Genomic DNA, 20,148 nt, shown 5'->3' with positions numbered 1-20,148 from the left:
AAGTAACTATTGTACTGTTTTTGGGTGTTGCGACGCCAACTTTTCATAATTATTTTTAAGGCGTGCTTGGAAACTCCTTGTTTCCGGATTTTTGCCCTGATAAGAGACAAGCCATCAACTTTAGTTTTGGATACAAAGGGTGCACAGCTGCCCTGTCTGATGCCAATGTCAATAGGTGTTTTGAGGCTTTTAGATGGACCGGGGGCGCTATCAGCATAGTCATAAGTTTGGGGAACCAAGTCTGTGTTTGCCAAATTGGTGCTATCACCAACGCTCGCGATACTTTGTCTTGTTGTATCTTTTGTAGAGCCCTGGGGATCATATTGAATGGAGGGAATAAATACACAAATCCAGCCCATAAATGATAAAAGGCATTAATGGCACAGGCAGATGGGTCAGGATATAACGACATATATTTGGGAATAAGAAAATTGGTTCTAGAAGCAAAAAGATCAATTTCTGGATTTCCAAAATGATCACAAAGCTTATTGAACTCTGCTCGATTAAGCGACCACTCAGTATGAATAGATAATTTTCTACTATAATCATCAGCAATGGTATTTTCCACTCCGGGAATATGACATGCTGAAATCCATATTCCCCTGGTTTTGCACCATAAAATTAACTCTCGTGTGATGTCATTGCATTTAACTGAATGGGTTCCCCCCATGTTATTAATGTAAGAAACAGCTGTCATATTATCTACTTCTACCCGAATGTGACAATTGGAAATATCTTTGCACAAAGATTGAAGTCCTAAATAAACTGCTTTTATTTCTAGAACGTTGATGTGATCCATCTGCTCTTCTTCCGTCCACATACCCTGTGTGGCAACATCATTCATAATTGCTCCATAGCCATGACCTGAAGCATCAGTTCTCATCACAAAAGAAGGGTTATCTATATGTAATCGTTTCTTACTGTGGACGCCTTCAGACTTCCACCATTCTAATTCAATAAAAGATTGAACTGAAACTTTAATATATCTATCAAAGTTATATACTTGTTTGAGAGCCTCAATTTTTTGACACTCAAGACTTCTATAGAATAAAGGTCCATATTCAACAGCAGGGAAAGAGGCGACTAACATGCCGATAATCTTAGCTAAAAATCTAACTGAGATGGAAGAAGGAAGGTTCTCAATCATACAAATAATCTGATCTTTCTTTTTATCACTTAAAGTCACTGACATATCAAATTGAAGTTGGTGGGCTCCAGTGATCAACGCTAAAGCAACGCTAAAAAGTGATCACGTGACGCAGCGCTTCCTCCAAGTGGCTCCTATCAGCATTAAAGTAGACGGTATAATTGTTATCCTGAGCCATTCCATTCGGTCTTCGGCGTTTGGATCACTTTAAGGCGGTATATCGGCTGCAGTAAAACAAACGGTTCTAGAGTTTCTCATTGCTTTAATGTAGTTAAATACTATTAGGGAAAATAGCTCAGACAAAGGAGACTTCCAAGCAGTGACCGGGGGTAGATCCAAAGAGCATCAATCCGTGTGTCTGAACTAAAGCAAATATAAAATGCCACCCAATCACAAAATCTGCATGGTTACAGTAAAGAATAATATGTCAGTCAGACTACAATCATTCTGCCTTAACTGATATGATGAACATTTCGTCACAGATGCGTGTCATTCTACAGCGGTCTCGTGAACGTCCCCTATTGTATATTTGTGACGAATTGTCTTAACACATTGAGACGTTCCCAAATTGAAGTCTACATTTCACCAAAGAAAAAATATAAATACAATGATTATCAATAAAGTTAATGCTACACCTCAGAAAAACGCATCACTTATCAAGTAGTATTACGAGAACAGCTAAAAATAGAAGGTTTGTTTATGTTGTAAACCAAGTGCTGATCGATTTGTTTTGTTTACAATCTAAATTAACCCTTTTTTACTAGCCTTTCATGAGATGCAATGTGATAAGTGGTTCTTGGGTGTAAGTATATCGATCCTTTTACTGGGAGAAAAAAGTGAGTTTTAAAAAATCGGAGAGACCCTGGAAAAAATCCGTGGTCTCATAACAGAAAGATTGTTTTTGTTTTTGAAGGTTTTATGGCGCTTACAACACTTTAAGGTCATTTCTGCGCCAGTAAAAAGACAGAAAATGGGATAGTAAAAAGAAGTCTAGATTTATATAAAGCACATGAGAATAAGTAAGACAAAGGAGAAGGGTTCACATAGAGAACAGGTGTAAATTCCAAGAGCACACCATCACTTACTTCGTTCATCACCAAGTCTCATCCAGACACAAGCACATGATCCTACCAAGAGGAATACACTCAGATGCTTTCAAAACATGATATTCGAAACAAACACAGTTCATAATAGATAGATGATTTACAAGGGAAAAAATCATCTCCAAAAACTAATACTACACATTTGACTGTTTCCCTCTCAGCCAGGGCCAGGCCAAACCAAGTACAGTAATCTCATTCCAAAACAAATATAGAAAGCAACTCGGAACACACGGTGGAAAGAAGACACAGCGAGAGACCTCCTGCCCATCATGGGGGGGGGGGGGGGGGGGGGGGGGGGTTAGAAGATCCCACCCAGATAACAAATGAGTAATAATGTGAAATTGAATGTAAGCTTCAATTTAATTACAAAAACATATCAAATTAATGTTTCGGGTTTCCCCTTTATCAACAAAACAGGATGAATGAAACACTACAGATGAATGAGATAATGTGGTAGTGGCGTAGTTCAACTACACCACTACCACATTATCTCACTCATCATTTTGTTTTGTCGATAATGGGGAAACCTGAAACGTTAATTTTTATCTGTTTTTGTAATTAAATTATTATTATTTATTTCTTCGAGCTTCGAGCAGCAACATTTACATCACCCAGATAACATCATGACACAAAGCTACAAATGATATAGAGAGATGGAAGATACTGTAAAGTTTGACTCATACAGAACCCCAATATCCAGAACACTGAGGGGATCCCACCCATCGCTATTTGCTTTTTCATTTTAAAGGTGGAGGGGGAATTTGTAGCTCTTGGGACACTGTTGTGTCAATTCAACATCAGAACAACGGAAAATGATAGAATAGTCAAACTATCATTGCTACAATTTACGAATCCTTAGAAGTGACAAAGAGATGGGCACGTGCTAAGGATCGCAGCCAAAAGGAGACTTTGCTACTGTTGTTGGTGCTATAATGAAATTGATGACAAATTAACGAGCTTAACATTTAGTTGTTTAAAAGCGCCACGTCGCTAATTTCATTTTCTAAGGTGGAGGGGGAATCTGTAGCGCTTGGGATGTTGTTTTGTCAGTTCAACACCAGAACAAAGGAAAAATGATGGATTAGTCTAAATGTCATGGCTACAATTTACTAATCCTTATAGTTTAAAAAATAAATTACGCCCTTCCACCATACTATGTGGTCCCCTACGCATTCCAGTTAGGAGTATAAGTATAATTGATAATCCATCCAAACGTCTGATGATAACAAGAATCACCCATGTTGTCCAAAGTGAGCAAACCGGGGGTTAATAACCTTGCCCAATGAAAAAAAATACGAAGGTGTCTGAAGTGTGGATCAAACCCGGCACCTCCCGGGTCACAGTGCAAAGCCTTAACCACTCGGCCATCTCGCTCCCAAAATCTTTATAATAAGCGTCAAAGAAAAAGGCACAGGCTAAGGACTTGGCCAAAAGAGACTTTGTTGCTGTTGTTGTTGCTGATAATGATATTGATGATGATGATGGATGATTATGATGATGATGATGATGACGACGACCATGACGCCGATAACAAATTAACAAGAAGCTTGACGTTTAACTGTTTAAAAGCTTTTAAAATGCAGTTTTATTTAATTGGTCCATTTAATATCCTCTTAATCATTGTCATTTTCTATCATTAATCTAATCCATCTTATAATCATAAATAGAATTGAATTTTGAGATCTGGAAGCCCAAATGATACACGCAAAATGACAATGATTTACAATGCCACGACCATAAATGGAGTAATGTATAAAATGAAAATACATACAGAACAAAAACAAGAAGAATGTGCGTATTTGACATACATGCAAAATGATAAAATTGTCAGAAGTTAAAATTCTCTATTATTTTCATTCCTGATCCATCAAAAAAAAAATTTGACATGATTAGAAAAAGTCAATTCTGAGTAAAAACAAAACCCAAAGAAGCTCTGCTTAAAACAACTTGCAAATCATATGGTAAAACCTTGTTATAGAGTTAGGACCATGGCCATATTTATCAAAATACCAAATGGAAAAGGGGAAGGGAAGGAAAGGGAGACAAACACTTTAACCATTGTTCTCATCGTTGGTCGAAAAACATGAAACAGTATGACAAGGTTTTGCCAAAGTGATATAAAATATACAAATTTTACATTGTAAGAAATTCGTAATTCCTGACTGGATTCCAACTCCAATTTACATTAATCACTTTTCATAAAAGGACAATTTATCTACATAACCATATTATTCGGTAACCTAAATTTTTTATGCTGAGAATTTATTATAATTTTTTGGGGGGACAGAAACAACGCTGATTACGGCCAGGTCCTCATTTTAGACCTGAGTGCAGAAAAAGAATGTGAGTAAAGAATCTTTTTTCACGACTAACTTTTGCATCGCCCAGAGTGGGCCTGAAGCAGGGACCTATCAGTCCAAAGATGAATGTCATACCACAAGGTCACAAAGCCGTACAGTGATAAAAGAGTTTAAATTTTTTTTAACTTAAGCAATGTATCATGAGAACAAAAATGATCTTGACTGTTGAGCACAAAAAAATATCTACATATATATATTATTATTTTTCAATAGTGAAAGCATACTAAATAATGCAAAATAAATTACAAGATAAAATAAATAAAATCACTGCGTTGTTTTATCGATTACCCCATAAATAAAATCAGCACCAATGCTCACATCTTATATTGAATATTACATGTCATTTATCAACGCTTTTCAACAAAAAAAAACACAAAAAATTATAATCAAAATTAATATAATTGAAGACAATTTAAAAATCTTCTTTAAAAAATAGCCTGGTGGGTTGATATGGGCTATGCTTTATTGTTCACTTTGGTTTCTTTCTTTTTTTTATCCTTTTAAAACCAATGGAATTTGGGTTTATTTTGTTTTGTTTTTTGGACACTTTTTGTCTTCATGAAATAAATAAGTTAAAATGATTTCAAGTACACTGACGCTCATGGGTGACTAAGAAAAAGCGGTCGTGGATAGCTCATATGGTAGAGTCACAATCTCCCAGGCCAGGTGGAGTCGTCGTACCAGTAATGATGTGGGTTCGAGCCCCCATCGCCACTGCAAAGTTTTTATTCTCTGTTGTCTTCTGGCACTTTCCTACTCACTCCATTTCTTGTTATTATTAAAATAAGTGCATGCTCCACTCACTTTTCTGAAATAATACAAAGGGCACCGATTCAAATAGAAATAGGGACCAAAAGTAAAGTCCAAGACCAAGCTGTGCCTTGTTTGAGAATATCTAAAAGTCCCATCAGACGCACTAGGCTAAAGGTTCCATGCTAGGGCAAAATCAGGTAAATGTCATTCAAGGATAAAGATAGAAAGCACGTGGAATGGAGAGAAAAAGATATAGGGGGATAATAAACACACCAAAAGTGACTTTCCTGGTCAATTTTGAGGATTCCTGACAGGAGGGCATCACTCCCAATGATCCAAATGACCCAATAAAGTTTCACAATTGAATCACTGAGAATTCTTTTAGCCATTGCAAAGATTTGAATCCGACATGACAAAGCTCTTCAAAAACTCAGCACTTATTTGGTCCGTTCATTTTTAGTTATTTGAGATTTTTAACTCTTTATCATGTAATCATTTTTAAAAATACATAAGTAGGGCAAACATCTGCAATTGATAATATGATCTCCCAAGGAAAGAAACATTCTTGATTGTTCTGGCAAAGGATCCCGGCTTGGGTGAGCGCAAAGCAAGAATGTTTATTCCAGGACATATTTCACATACAATTCAGTAAACTATTAAAAATAAAATTATAAAAATGTCTTTGCCATAAAAAATAACTGAAGTCGATTCCTTCGTTATTTTTCACGTCATGAGCTGCGCTTTAAAAATTTCAAGGCACAATGAAGAAGCATGTTATATTGCTTATAAGTTGAATGCATATTTTTTTGGGATGAAAAAGGTAGTAAATTAATAAAATTGAAAACTTTTAGACTCAGTTTTCACATTCGTTGAATTTTTCTCACCTATATATTCAAGCAACAAGTCATAAACAGATAATAAATTTGATGAACAACTTCAGATGATAATTTTAAAAATGAAATAAAGCTGTTAAAAATATAGAAAGAACAACTCAGTGCCAACTGACCTCCTTTGTGTTGTAAAAAATGTGACATTAAATGCATAAATTTCAAAAATTACGAGACAATGTAGGCAATGAATCAATGTGTTATAATAATCAGCATTAGGACACCATATCTAGCTTTGATCTGTAAGTTTTGAGACAATGGAGATTTTTCATGTGGATTTCACTACAGGAGTTTATTCACTTGGGATCAAGCGTAGTTGCCCATCCTATATATAAAAAATAAAACCATGTCAATGTTAATCAAAACAGTTCGCAATTGAAATTGGGAACATCTGTATTTGTCAATTCAAAAAATGTTCTGCTGAAAATGCATTGATGTTTGTAAAAAACTCTCTAAATGCTCTCAACAATACAACTTGATTAAAAGTAACATGTTACAAAAGCAGATTCAGCCCCTTTGTTGCAGCAGCATTGTTTGGCATGAGCCACTTTGGAAGCAAATTGTATACGCTGCTGTCTTAATGAAAAAGACTGTATGTGGCCTCTTATTCCAAGTAAAGATACAGTCTTTTTCCTTAAGACGGCAGTACAGTACTCACTGGGTTCTAGCACAATAAGATATGCTGGAGCTGGGTGACCAACTTTTATCTATATGATAATAAGTCGTTACCTCCCATGAGCATCGGATTTCAGCATGCTCAGATTCTAGCACGTCTTTTGGCTTCTCCCAAGTGTGTGCTAGAATCCAGTGAGTACTGTATTCATATGGAAAATCAGCTGTGTCAAGACATTCTTAAACTATTTTAATACACTTTTATCAAATGCGACTGATACTGATAGTGAGTCCGTAATGGATGGCAATGGGATAATAGAACACAATTATGCAATCATAAATTTGACACTATAGAGACTAAAAAACGCTCAGGTGCTCAGAGGAAAACGTAAAATGCTTTCAACTCGTTAAATCTCTGAAAATATTTTTAATCATCAATATGATCAAAACAATGTAGAAGACATTGGCATTAATCTGGAAGCACTCATCTCCAACTGACCCGATAAATTATATTTTAAATGATACTGATGGACATTTGGACATGTGAATTTTGGTTTCATTATTTGGCAACAAATCAAATGAGACCGACATGTATTGGTGCAACTTGCATAGAGTGGTGTAAATCTAATCAGAGAATGATGCTATGACAATAGTCACATGCATGAATCCTCTAAGTCCAATTGAGTAAAATACGAGGAAATCATCGTAAATAAATGGAAATGAGTCAAGGCAATAATACAGAATCAGTGATATGCTCCTTAATTACAAAGCTGCAGGACTTGATTCTTGACTCTCATCTAAGTCGAATGGACATATAGCATAGCAATATCATCTTTATGGTGGATATTGGCATCGGGACAATCATTTCAACAAAATTGAATTTGATAAAGTAAACACATGACGCAAAAGATAAGTGAAGTGTTCTACACACAGCGTACACAACGACAACAGTTTAGTTGAGACGGGATCCCGTTCCTGACACCTGCTGACCCGGTCACGGTGAGCGGTCAATCACCGAGAGGAATTTACCTAACGGGGATTGCCGTTTCACTCAATTTAACAATGTTTTGTTTTATTGTCTGTTAGACACCCATATTGAATGAGTTGAAATATCACTACTTGGTATAAAAGTTTATATTTTCTACTTTTACTGTGTGTTTTTTATTTTTTCATAGTATTACTAAATTTCTCAATATAAGTTATCAATGAACGGTAACAAATTACACAAAAAATTTTAGCGGGTGCAACATTTCAAAAATTAGAGAAAAAAAAACGTTGCTATGGATTTGTCTGAATTTTATGTATTATAAAGAGAAGATGTAAATACTTCTCCTCACAAAAAACGTATTTTTCCTCAACACAAATATATCCGCTACGAGCATTCAAACTCGTCAGTGTAGTTTGGGGCTGGTCTTTAACTGAATTGCGTTGATGACAAATCGCATTTTATTCATATCATTGATAATGCCGGATGCTCTTTTTTTTTCCAATTTTGCTGTTGTTTGGTGACAGGTCTCTGTGCCTTGTTCTCCAAGAAGTCTAAGTCCAAACTTATATTGAGTGATGTGTGGTATGCACTGGTACTCAAGGAGGTGTTGTTTTGGGATTATTTTGTTTGGAAAATATTTTCTGTATGTATCGTGTAATGTTTTATTGCACTTTGAATATATTGGATCGTGTCTGCTTTGATCGATTTTGTGTGTGAAATAAAGTTGTGCACATGACTATAGGCCTTGTTTATATTGTCGAAAATTAATCCAATACTGCAAGCGTCATCAATGATGAGTGGGTCGTGGGTGCAGTTCTTTGTTTGTTGGATAATTGGAAGTGTGAGTTGCGTGTCGACTTTTTCTTGTTAGTATTTGTGGCAGTGGTTGCCAATGAATGATCTGCTGTGGTAAGCCTGTTGTGTAATGCGGTATTCTGTCCAATTCAGAGGCAATAAGACCATCCCTGAGGGTGAGTGGCTCGTGCATGAGATTTGAAAGTCTCTCCTGCGTTTTGGAGTTTGTTGTTATATTCTACTCTGTCGATATCAAACATGCAAGTGCAACCCGTTTCAAGGTTGATTTATTTATTATTAGCGTCTTGGCAATGAGAAAATACAAAGAAGCTAATGAGTCGTGTGTTCAATGTGCTTTATAATGTGTACTTTTTACACATAAATTATGAGTGTGCTCCTTGCTTGTCCAATGCCGTGTCAGTCCCATAGACTAAAAGAATGTTATTAGAATAATTTGAACATTTAAATGGTTTCTTGCGGGCACGTTTCTATTTCTGTGTTAAACAAAGCATACCACGACATGTCCTACATAATGAATTCACTGCTTGGTTATGACTTGCAATTGTGTGGTCCATGCTGTAAGAGAAAATTCAAAATTGACTGAGCGATGTAAGCAATGATATAGTGAATTAATGAATAAAATGAGTTTTAAAACACTCTGTATTACTTCTCATATCCATGCATACATAACAGCGTACATAAAATTTGGAAAAAGAAAAACCAAATACTTCACCCAATTTGGTGAAAGAAAGGGGGGGGGGGGGGGCAAGGAAAATTCTAACAAGCAGTTGAGCTAAGTTGAGGCCCAACACACAATGTCATTTAAAATTAAACATTAGCAAGATAATTCAAATTATGCAATTTAAAAATCAAATTAACTCATCATTGAAAAAAATAAAAAATAAAAATACAATTAACAATAAAACCGCAGCGAAATATTACGTTTCAATAACAAGGCTAAAGAGGTAATATCATTATTACCTGACCTACCGCGGAAAAATAATCATTACAAAATAATGAAAACTGAAGAGTAAATGAAACTTACCTCATTTCGTAGTAAAACTTGTGCCTTGTGAATCACACCAAAAAAAATTTAAAGTTTATAGCAACGTTTTTTTAGAATCCTGAGGTAATTACAAGTAATTTTATTTAAATGTTATAGAAAAATATGTGAATTTGAATCACGGCTTGTGGAATAAGTACTGGAGATATTGAAATAAAAATTGGACCGATGGAAAGAGGAGGTCTGCGAGAATTCTTTGCATTTGGGTGGAATTGCATCGTCACGAAGATCGTGAGGTTAATTGGTACGGAAATCATCCATTGGTATCACCCAATGCACGTCAAATCTACGTTCTGGGAATTGATATCGGCTGACCGCTGTTGACCCCGGTTACCTGTCGGGTGAGGTTACGTCGGCGCTCGGAACAGCGGGAAACTAAACGGTCAGATTTATAGTGCAGATTAGACGCCGTGTACAAAGTATTTCTGATTCTTTTAAACTATAATTTTAGCTACAAATTCTATTTTAATTTGATAAATTTATCATTTTGGATTTGAAAAATGTTCATAATTTGATAGGACTCCTTCACAGGGAGGGAAACTAGAACTAGGATTTACCATTGACATGAGTGCTGACCTTATAACTATTCACACTATTATTATCATTACTATGATTGCTACTTCCACCACCATGTGTTTGTGACACCTTTCCTACGGATTGAGACATAGAATTTTGTTCAGCCAGGAGCTTAGCCCCATTGATTCCCCGGACAGTGACTCTACTAGGTTTGACCAGCAAGCCATGATCTGGAGGACAGGTAAAATAACGGGTTCCTTGCACGCTTCCATCATTCTTGCCTTTGGGTTTTCTCAACTCAACTCCAAGCCATGTGCCCTCTCCAAAGTCAGTGGTACCCATGTAGCGTATGACACCTGTGAGAGGCAAACAAGAACAGGGACTGGTGAAACACATTGAAAAATTCACATGACTTAAGTATAAATGAATAGCAATCTACATAAACCATGGCAAGAATATATTTCTCCATCTCAATGCCTTTTTCATAATACTATAATGTAAAGCGTTATCATCTTGTTAATCTTTAGATGAAATAAAGATCTTTAAAAAACTGTTTCATTATATACATTGGAATCCATGCTGTACTAGTCATAGAACAGAGATGACAATCTTAAAAAGGAAAATAAAAAGAAAGATATAAAAGAAAATATCAATGAAAAAAATAAATAAATATTATTTCATTCATTTTATGAAAGAAAAAAAAAATGAAAGACTATTTCACATCATCAAAGAGGATGACAAGGGGATCATTGGGGACCTACTCTATCCACCATGCACAATCCAACATTATGCTGTCATTTTTCATGACACTTTCAATTTTGTCACTTCTAACTTTCAGTATTCGTTACCAAAGCTCCATTTTGAAAACAAAACAAAAAAATCCGAATAAGAAAGAAAAGCCACAGGACTAAAATTAACTCTTATACCATGAAATATTTATTAAAACTTCAATGTGAACATGCTTAAATTTTCTCTGCTTGATAATCCTATTTATTTCTCAGTTTTGTTTTATGGGCACCATTTTAGGACATTTCAGTGCTTTTCCAAACATGGCCGAAAGTGGCAGCCGACAAAATTGTCTGAAAGTTATTCATGTAACATACGGCGTCAATGTTTTCAGTCAACTATACAGTTACAAAATGTACAAAATGGTGATGAAAAGAGTAAAACAATATTGTCCGAAATCTGACACCTGTAGGATATTGTACAGGTCTGAGACATGTAAAAAGACTAGATCAAGACTAGATAATAGAAAACTTTAGATATCAAGTTTATTAGTGATAAAAGAAATTAAGGGGAAAAAGAGCATACTTAGAGTAAACAAAGGAAGTTTCCTATCCCTGAATCTGGTTTGAGACCAATTCAAAAGCTCATGAGACAATCGTATCGAATCCAGCCAAAATAATACAAAATACAAATCAAGATCAAGCAGCTACACATTTATGTAAATCAGAGGGACAAGAAAAGAAAAACTATATCATCCCGAGTAGTGACAAGCAGTTGTCTCTTTTTTCGCAATAGATCCCAGTAACATTTTAAAAACGTATAATGCCATGGAATAGGGATTAGAAATAAAATCCAATTTTGACTTCAAAACAAAAATTTTATTCTCTTTTGTTTGAAGCCAAAGCCTAAAAAACCTTGACAAAAAATGAATGCTCCAGAAAATGAGATCGAGTGATGATAACATCAAAGATAAAACATTTTATGGAATTCAATAAAGGTATGCCATATACAACATTTAATGATTGAGATATAGCTATGGTCAAATAAGTATTATCAAAAACAAGTAAAAACTAGATTTTAAAATCCGGTCAAAATCTTTATCAAATCTTTAAAAATGGGAAAATCCAAGTAAAAAAACTAATTGTCAGGTCTATGACTCTCATTCCAAGACAAAGACAAAAAGCAATAAAGAAGGCAATAACAGAGATGGGGAATCAAATAGCAAACGTTGACCACACGTCCCAAACTTGTGGGGTGAGGGAATTGAGGACCTCGAAGTAGTTGACAAACCTACTGACAGAAAAATTTAAAAAAAAAAAAAAAAAAAAGAGAGAAAGAGAGAGAGAGAGAGAGAGAGAGAGAGAGAGAGAGAGAGAGAGAGAGAGAGAGAGAGAGAGAGAGAGAGAGAGAGAGAGAGTCAGTACCAGAGTTCAAACCTTAAAAGCAAACAACTATAAATTCTTAAACAAAACTCTATTATAGTGAGAATTGTTTACGGGAAATGAAAAAAGCATAACAATATGACAACTTGCAATCATAGGACTAAGAAGAAAAGCAAATAAAATTAAGAAGGGCATATCGGACATTTGTAAAATTTCAAAACAAAATGCAAAAAGTAATGGGTAAAATATTAAGCAACAAATCATTCACAACTTTTAAAAAATATAGTCTGAATCAAGATAAGAAGTTCCTCTGTACTGGCATTAATCAAAAGAAAAAATATGTTAATGACAATTTTTAGCATTCTGAAAATATGATTTTTTACTCCTCAGAAGTCTGAAATGTTAATTTAACTCTGGAATATGCCATGATAACTAGTAGATGAAGAGGAGGGGTCAAATCTTTAACTTTATAAATTAAAATGAAATGTATTTTAAAAGGATAATAAATATCTGAACTTCCAATTATGAATTCTCATCCAAGACCAAAAGAAAGAACAAAACACATGTGCCGTGCTTTTTTATTGTTTGATAATATAAATTTTCATGAGTTCTAAAACGACAGAATGAAAGGTTATATTGCATATCCATCCGAAATAGGACTGGGTTAAATCGGGAAGCAATTGGAGGGGATCAATCCAGCCTCATTTGAAACAAAATCAAAATCGATCAAAATTAGGGGTTCTCATTTTTATAAGTTTTTAAATGGTGCATGAACAACAGTTTGGGGTTTAAGAGGGATATCTTACCCCGAAAGGACAAACTCAAATTGAGATTGATTCAGATATCTGAAATTGATTGTAATGAGGATAATAAAATACAACCAATTTTGGACTATTGTAAATTTGTAGGACCACCTATCATATTTTGAAATAAGCTGTCATCGTCTATTACAAAATCATCATATGCAGTTTAAAGCTTTGGTTTGACATGTCCAATAGATTATATTATAGCACAAAAAGGTTTTACTTGAAACGATACACTAAAGAACCTCTCACACCAACTAATCTTGAGATTTTGAGAGTTATTAGACAGCTAAATATAATTTACATTTTGTGAAATTGTAACATTTCTATGGGACATTGAACCAAGAGTTGACGAGTCTCTTAGGTTCTTGACACTCACATTGGCCTTCAATCTTACTTAGTACTGGCCTTAGCCAGAGCTATCTTTAATATATGCCTCTGCTTGTCAAAAAAAAAAAAATATCTGCCCTCCAGATAATCAACAAAGCTTACAATGTTCTGGCACATGCAAATTTAAAATGAACTATGTTGTACAGTATCCCTGTGTGATTCTTTGCAAAACTGTTTCAAAACATTTGTGATAAATACAAAGACAACAGTCAGATTTGGGTGGGCATTTGCCTACAAAACGATCTTGTATGTGATACAGTTCAAAATAAAATCTGTGACTCACCAAGTTCATTGTTACACAGGACAGTCACTCCAACTTCCAACACTTGCCCCGGGCCTTTTCCAGGGACTCGAGATAAATTTGCTTTATTAGTTCCTCTTGTTGGCGTTCTACTTCTCCCAGCTGTGAGAAAGATAATTTTTAATAATTAAAATCATAAATAAATCTTAATCCAATTTATCAACAAAATGACATTATAATAAAGTGAGAAACTTACTTAAAATGATATTACAGTTCACTCTGCTTATTCGCACACTCCGCTTTTTCGTGACACATATACGAAAAACTGATTTTTGTCTATATAATCCCTCCACTTAATCGCACACCATCTCCATTTAATCGCTGCTGCACCTTGATTCCGTCTTTATTAGAGTGACAACCAACAGCCATATGAAATCAACGATGATGTTCCCATTCCACAAAACTTTTCGACTGAAGCATATGATCAATTTGTTACAATGGACAACAACATACCCATCAGTGGTGAACTAACATCTCAAGAGCTATTGGACTCTGTTCAGCCACAAAAGACAATGCCTGGGTAATGGAGATGAAGATGAGTCATCGGAATGTGACATGCAAACCCTGACAAACACTGAAAACTTGACATGGTGGACAAACTACGCCACTTCGTCCAAGAAGAACGCTTGACAGATGATATACCAATATTCGTGAGATTGGAGACAAGGGTTTATTGTTAAAAAAGCCCTAAAAAACAAACAACCAAAATGAAAAAAAAACCCAACAAAATAAAAAACACCCCCCAAAATAACTTTCTAGTGAGGCCATGTCTTGAACATGACAGACAGAACACCCTAGAAAACTCAGATGGGAAGGCCTACATGAATGGCACATCATAGCTGGTGCTTAGATGCTTTAATTAGCTTCTCTGTGTAATCACACACTCCGCTTAATCGACACACTAACCCGAACTCCCGAGGGTGTGCGATTAAGCGGAGTCAACTGTGTTACAAAATAAGAAAGACATTGAGATACAATTTCATTTGCCTATATCATTACATATCTACTCAATAATACATAAATCACTTCTCCACTATATTCAAAGTTTGGCAAATGAGAGAAGGCTGACTTTTTTCAATTGGTGCATGAAGTTACAGGTTAAATTATGACCTATTTTGAATTTGAAAAAGCATTTTTGATAAAAGATTACTGATTAAGTGACTCACAAGCAGGCCTCCTTTCCACTCTCTCAGATACAGCTCCCCAGCTAATTGTGTCAAGAGATTCATTCGAGCTGAAACGTTTGTCACCCAATCTGTCAAAAGAAAAATTAGAAAATATTTTATTCATTTTTATTATTTTTCAAATCCTTGTGATTAGTGTTATATCTATAACTTGTGAAGTGTCCAGAGCATAGTTCAAGCCATCAATTACCTGTTTATGCTCTAATCCTTTTTAAATATAGTTCAAAGAAATTAAAAATTGTAAAAAATAAATGTCTTTCACGAGTTCTTAATGGAAAGAAAGAAAAAAATAATAATACAATAAATTTAAGGAGGCTTTATTTCAGATAACCTATTGGTCAATATAGGTGAATCTTTAAAACACGTATTCCAATAAACCGTAACAATACTTACTTTTGTATACGTGTGGCTGGGGCAAAAACCCCATGTTTTGGTTTACAGTCAAAGTAGGTTACTCCATTTACTGTCCCATTATTTTTGCCAGCTGGTCTGTCCAGCTCCACACCAAACCAAAGACCTGCAACAGAAAAGGTTGAAATAAATATATATAAATTAATCCTTCACAATGACTTTTCAAATAAAGAGACAAGAGTCCTACAAAAATTGAGTGTCTTGAAATTCACATAACCAGCCATTTTGGCATCTTTTCACTCTCAAAACTACGCTTGAGTGCTAGACGTCTACCTTTAAAAATAAAACATGTAAAAAGAGTAAATTGAAGTTAACAAAGTCTATCAAAAAGTTGTTTTTGTCAATACTTAATTTCTCCAAATAAATTTCGTTTTGTCACATTGATAAGCACTAAAATAAATAAAAAATATTGCTTGTAACATTTTTAATTTGCTAAAGACTCTTTGAGATAAACTCAAGTTTGAAAACACAAAAGAAACACTATTTAGTTTAAAGACTCAGTAATATAGTCTTACCCGGTGCAAACTGAGTGTCTCCAATATACCGAACTGTTCCTTTCCTCTGACCTGCGACAATGACTCTATCATTTATTTCAAACCCATGCTCTATTGTTGCTTGTTTTGCCAGACCTGTCGAGACATTAGAAAAACAAACACATTCAATCCAAAGCATGAAAAGCATTTTTTTTTTTAATTAAGAAGGTAATAAAAAGCCACGTTAAAAAACAAGTAATATCCAACTTGAAAATAGATTTTGAATATGCCTAAATCCTGTTTTCTTCAATAAACTTGTCCATGTTTTATGATTATCAATATTAAAGAGTTGTTCTCATTGCCTTTATGCTTGTTTAAGATTAAAATTTCTAAGAGTGCCTCAACATAGCAGGTTGGTGAGGAAGGAGGTGTGGGGTGAACTAACAATGGATTGTTACATTCATCATTGTTATGCGAAGTGGACCACAACCACCATCACCACTCGTCACACAATAAACATCTGTCCTCTGCTTTGGATGTTAGAGAATTATCAACTTCAAAGGCCTAACAACACCAAAATATACTGGTTTTTTTTTGTTTTTTTTTTGTTTGTTTGTTTGAAATAACAAGCTTATAGTTATACAAGATCTACACAGTAGCATTACAAATTGAGCAATACAAGTCAAGTTTCTGCCTTAAGGAAAAAAAATATGAGATGCTGCTGGACCAAAGCCAGGTTTGTAAGGTGATAGCTCAATAATTAATTCTCTCACTAATGACAACTTCGTCCCTATCCTACCTCTTCTCTGATCAACCAACCTCATATCTCTAGATGGCATCTATTCTACATACACATGAATAAAATTGAAACATTTACGATATCAAGACTATCAGGCCTTCACATATCGTCTTTGACATACGCATATATTAATATTTTCTGACAAGAAATATTCATTAATGCCACAGCAGAATAACATTTCTAATTATGGATTGAACTGACATTTTTACACACCTTTATAAATTAGTACAAAAGTTCTATACCAATTTCTAACTACACACCTGTATCAATCTTGGCTGTGACTCGTGACACATCAACCCCTGTCATGTCTCTCCCTGAATACCTGCGTGGGGCTGGTGGGGTGGATGATCTGGGCATGACTCCCATTTTGGTTACTTTACTAATTGGGGCAAATATTCCTGGGAGGACAGAAAAGGGAGATAACAGTTAAAGATGTTTTTAATACAACAATTAAACAAATGGGAATAAAAACGAACAGAGTGGTGATTGGAATTTAGGTTACTTTGAAAATTTACGGTAATAATGAATACTAATAATACAATGATCCAGAAAGTGATTTTATTATTATTGCAATGGAATACCAGCTAAATAAACATCCATATGTCAAGAGAGAGAATTAGCAAATAAATTTCATACGAAAAAGCTCTGGAATTTTCAATCTATCAATCCTGCCCAAAACAAATTCATATAAAAGGAATGAGGTAACAAACATGGAATTATTTTCTCCTCGTCAGAACTTTTTAAATTCTGAGCTCTACATACAAAGTAACATTTTCAAAAAGAAATCATACTTAGAATTTTTAAAAAACAACAACTAAAATTAAATGCTGTTCAATTGAATACCATTATAAATTAATATTGATATTAAAGTGACATCAATCGCCATACGTTAAATTTTAAAAATCTAAATTATGAAATTTGAATAAAGATGAACAAGTTTAATTTAGAAGAGAGCCTGTTGTTTCTTAAACTGCAGAAATAAAAATAAATGAATAAATAATTATAATACTTATAATAATAATTTCACGAAAAATACACAATTTTAAAACCAAATTTGATCACTCTACCTATAAATACAGTTTATATTGTCTGGGAACGACATCATACATAACACTGGATTGAGAAGGGAGGTTGCAAATATCAATAACAGTTATCAAGGCCATCTGATTTTTATTTCATGAATCAATAAACTACTAATGGGTGTATCCTGCCCAACTCACCGTGGTTGTCAGCACATGTGAAATAGCATATTCCACCAACACTGCCGTTGTTCTTGCCAGCAGGCTCATCCAATTCAATGCCGGCCCAAATCCCTGTGGAAAATTCAGCTGGACCACAATAACGTAACACTCCACTCTGTAACACAATCATTCAGGTAGGGAAAGGTGAACTTATGTTAATACTAAAAGGAAAAAGAGAGACTAATTCTAAATTTTTAAGTCAAACTATCAACTAATAACGTGCCTTTTCTAGTTTGAAACAGTAGGTCAACAATTACTCAAGTTTTGTTTTTTTTCTTTTAAAAAATTGATATCAAAACAAAAACGAACTATAAATAAATAATAATAATCATATCAATAAAAAAGCAACAAAAAAAACCCCACAAAAATAAATGAAATATATATTTCAATATTTATTTAGGAAAATTTTTTTTTTGAAATCTCCCCCAAAAACATAATTAATTTCGGATCAATAATTAAATTTATGGCTCTCATGATTAAAACATGTGGCAAAATAAGCTTCAAACCTAAAATGATGAGATTTAGGCACAAAAGACAATAAAACAAATTTGTTACAAATTTTACAGGACTTTATCCATGCCAGTCAAAGCTATCGTAACAACTTTATTTTTTTGAGACTTTATTTCTAGATAACATTGCAAAATAGCTTTGTCTACAACAAAAAAAAGTGAATTGTTTTAATCTTATGTGAAATTAATTGCGATGCAAGCCACCCAATAGAATCCTGAATAGTACCCACCTTTACTCCTCCCACCATGATCTTGTCTCCTAGGGTCAACCCCAATGCTTGAAGGGTGACCTTGCTCTGAACAAGGTCATAATTCACAGGAAGGGGCTTGGGGTTGGTGGGTAAAGCTTCACTCAATATGGCTTTTAATTTGGCTACAAGGAGACTCAGCTCTGGATCTTCAAAACTTTCTGGATCTGGAACACAATCTGGTCAAAGAAAAATAACATAAGCACTAAGCCAAATAACAATTGAAAATCAGGGGGAAGGGGTGCAGAGCATATAGTTAATATTGATATATACTGAGAGGTTTTTGCTGGATTCTAAAACTTGGTATTCAAAGTTTGTAAGGTGCTCAAAATTTAAAAGATGTGATTTTTTTAAAGTTTGCAAGGAGCTCAAAATGTTAAGATGGCGATTTTATTCAATAATTGGGTGTTCATGCTAACAATAAATTTATAACAATACACGAATATGGAAATCAAAATTGTTTTTTTTTTTTAAATAAAAAAATGTACAGCTGTGTAAGCCTCAATACAATTTTGATATAAACAGATTGGAATTCTATTCTTCAATAGTCTGCGATCCCATTTCCTTGAGAGGATAAAGACCTGAAAAAGTATGTATGGAACAGTGCCAGACAAAGCAAGAAAGAAAAATGCAGGAATTTTTTTTACAGCAGTGCCTGCTCCCTGATACTATAATAAGACTCCAAATCTTTCTCTTTGATTTATTGTGCTTACCAGCAGGTCTCCTCCCCAGATCGTCTTTCAAGGCAGCACTGCCACCACTCTGCAGGAGAAGCTTGCAAGCATCATAAGCCAAATTAGATGCAGCTATGTGTAGGGCTGTGCCATGTTCAAACTCTGAACAAGTACTGTCAATATCTGGAAAATAATAATTTAATAATATATATTTGTGTATATTCATCTCTTCCTTTCAGTATTACGATATACTATATTCTCGTCAAAGACCTCTATATTCTGAGCAAAAATGCATACGTGAAGAAAAATCGATAAGTATTGCTCTTGCCAACAAGTAATATTCAAAAAGAGAAATGTGTGGAACAGGGGTAAACAGTCTTTGTCTCACAACCAAAAGGTACAGGGATCATGTCACATCCATCACATTGTGTGAACCTGAATAAAGATGCTGTTTCCTTAAGAAGTATGAAAGTTTCGATAATTTTTTTTTAATTCTAAAAAATAAAAAAAATAAAAAAATAAAAACATAAAATAACTTAGTCAAAACTTAAATAAATTTAAACATTAGAAAAAAATTTTTTTTAATACTTGAAAAATAAATATTAATAAGAACTGAAACTCCCTTTCCTCCCCCTTGATTTTCTCTTTACAACCATGACTTAACCAGAACCATGGTTTATTGATACGAAAAAATAAGAGGGATGAGCAAAAAATGTTCATAGTTCATAGTTACAGAAATATAAGGCTGTCACATAAAATACCTATTAAAATCAATATAACATA

At 34.4% G+C, this 20,148-nt stretch overlaps 2 protein-coding genes across 6 annotated transcripts in view; both read right to left on the bottom strand.

Annotated features, from left to right (window-relative positions):
* Window positions 1-55: 55 nt before the first annotated feature.
* Window positions 56-1,192, bottom strand: LOC144962534 (uncharacterized). Its single transcript, XM_078895549.1, has one exon. It carries the CDS (start codon window positions 1,190-1,192, stop codon window positions 56-58), a length of 1,137 nt encoding a protein of 378 aa, XP_078751675.1.
* Window positions 1,193-3,803: 2,611 nt separating this feature from the next.
* LOC144962730 (CAP-Gly domain-containing linker protein 3-like) overlaps window positions 3,804-20,148 on the bottom strand; it is a 67,268-nt gene continuing 50,923 nt past the window's right edge. For all 5 annotated transcript variants that reach the window (XM_078895933.1, XM_078895930.1, XM_078895934.1 and 2 more), the window contains 9 exons: window positions 19,405-19,548; window positions 18,674-18,870; window positions 17,914-18,049; window positions 16,954-17,091; window positions 15,937-16,050; window positions 15,404-15,527; window positions 14,993-15,081; window positions 13,809-13,928; window positions 3,804-10,580 (listed from right to left, as the gene is read on the bottom strand). In XM_078895933.1, coding sequence (XP_078752059.1) covers window positions 10,255-10,580; window positions 13,809-13,928; window positions 14,993-15,081; window positions 15,404-15,527; window positions 15,937-16,050; window positions 16,954-17,091; window positions 17,914-18,049; window positions 18,674-18,870; window positions 19,405-19,548 — 1,388 coding nt within the window. In that variant the 3' untranslated portion in view covers window positions 3,804-10,254. The remainder of the gene's footprint in view (window positions 10,581-13,808; window positions 13,929-14,992; window positions 15,082-15,403; window positions 15,528-15,936; window positions 16,051-16,953; window positions 17,092-17,913; window positions 18,050-18,673; window positions 18,871-19,404; window positions 19,549-20,148) is intronic.

This window comes from Berghia stephanieae, chromosome 1, assembly GCF_034508935.2.
Source record: "Berghia stephanieae isolate SIO BIC M18660-M18661 chromosome 1, UCSD_Bste_1.3, whole genome shotgun sequence".
Lineage (NCBI taxonomy): Eukaryota > Metazoa > Mollusca > Gastropoda > Nudibranchia > Aeolidiidae > Berghia > Berghia stephanieae.
This window is presented reverse-complemented; position numbering and strand designations above follow the sequence as displayed.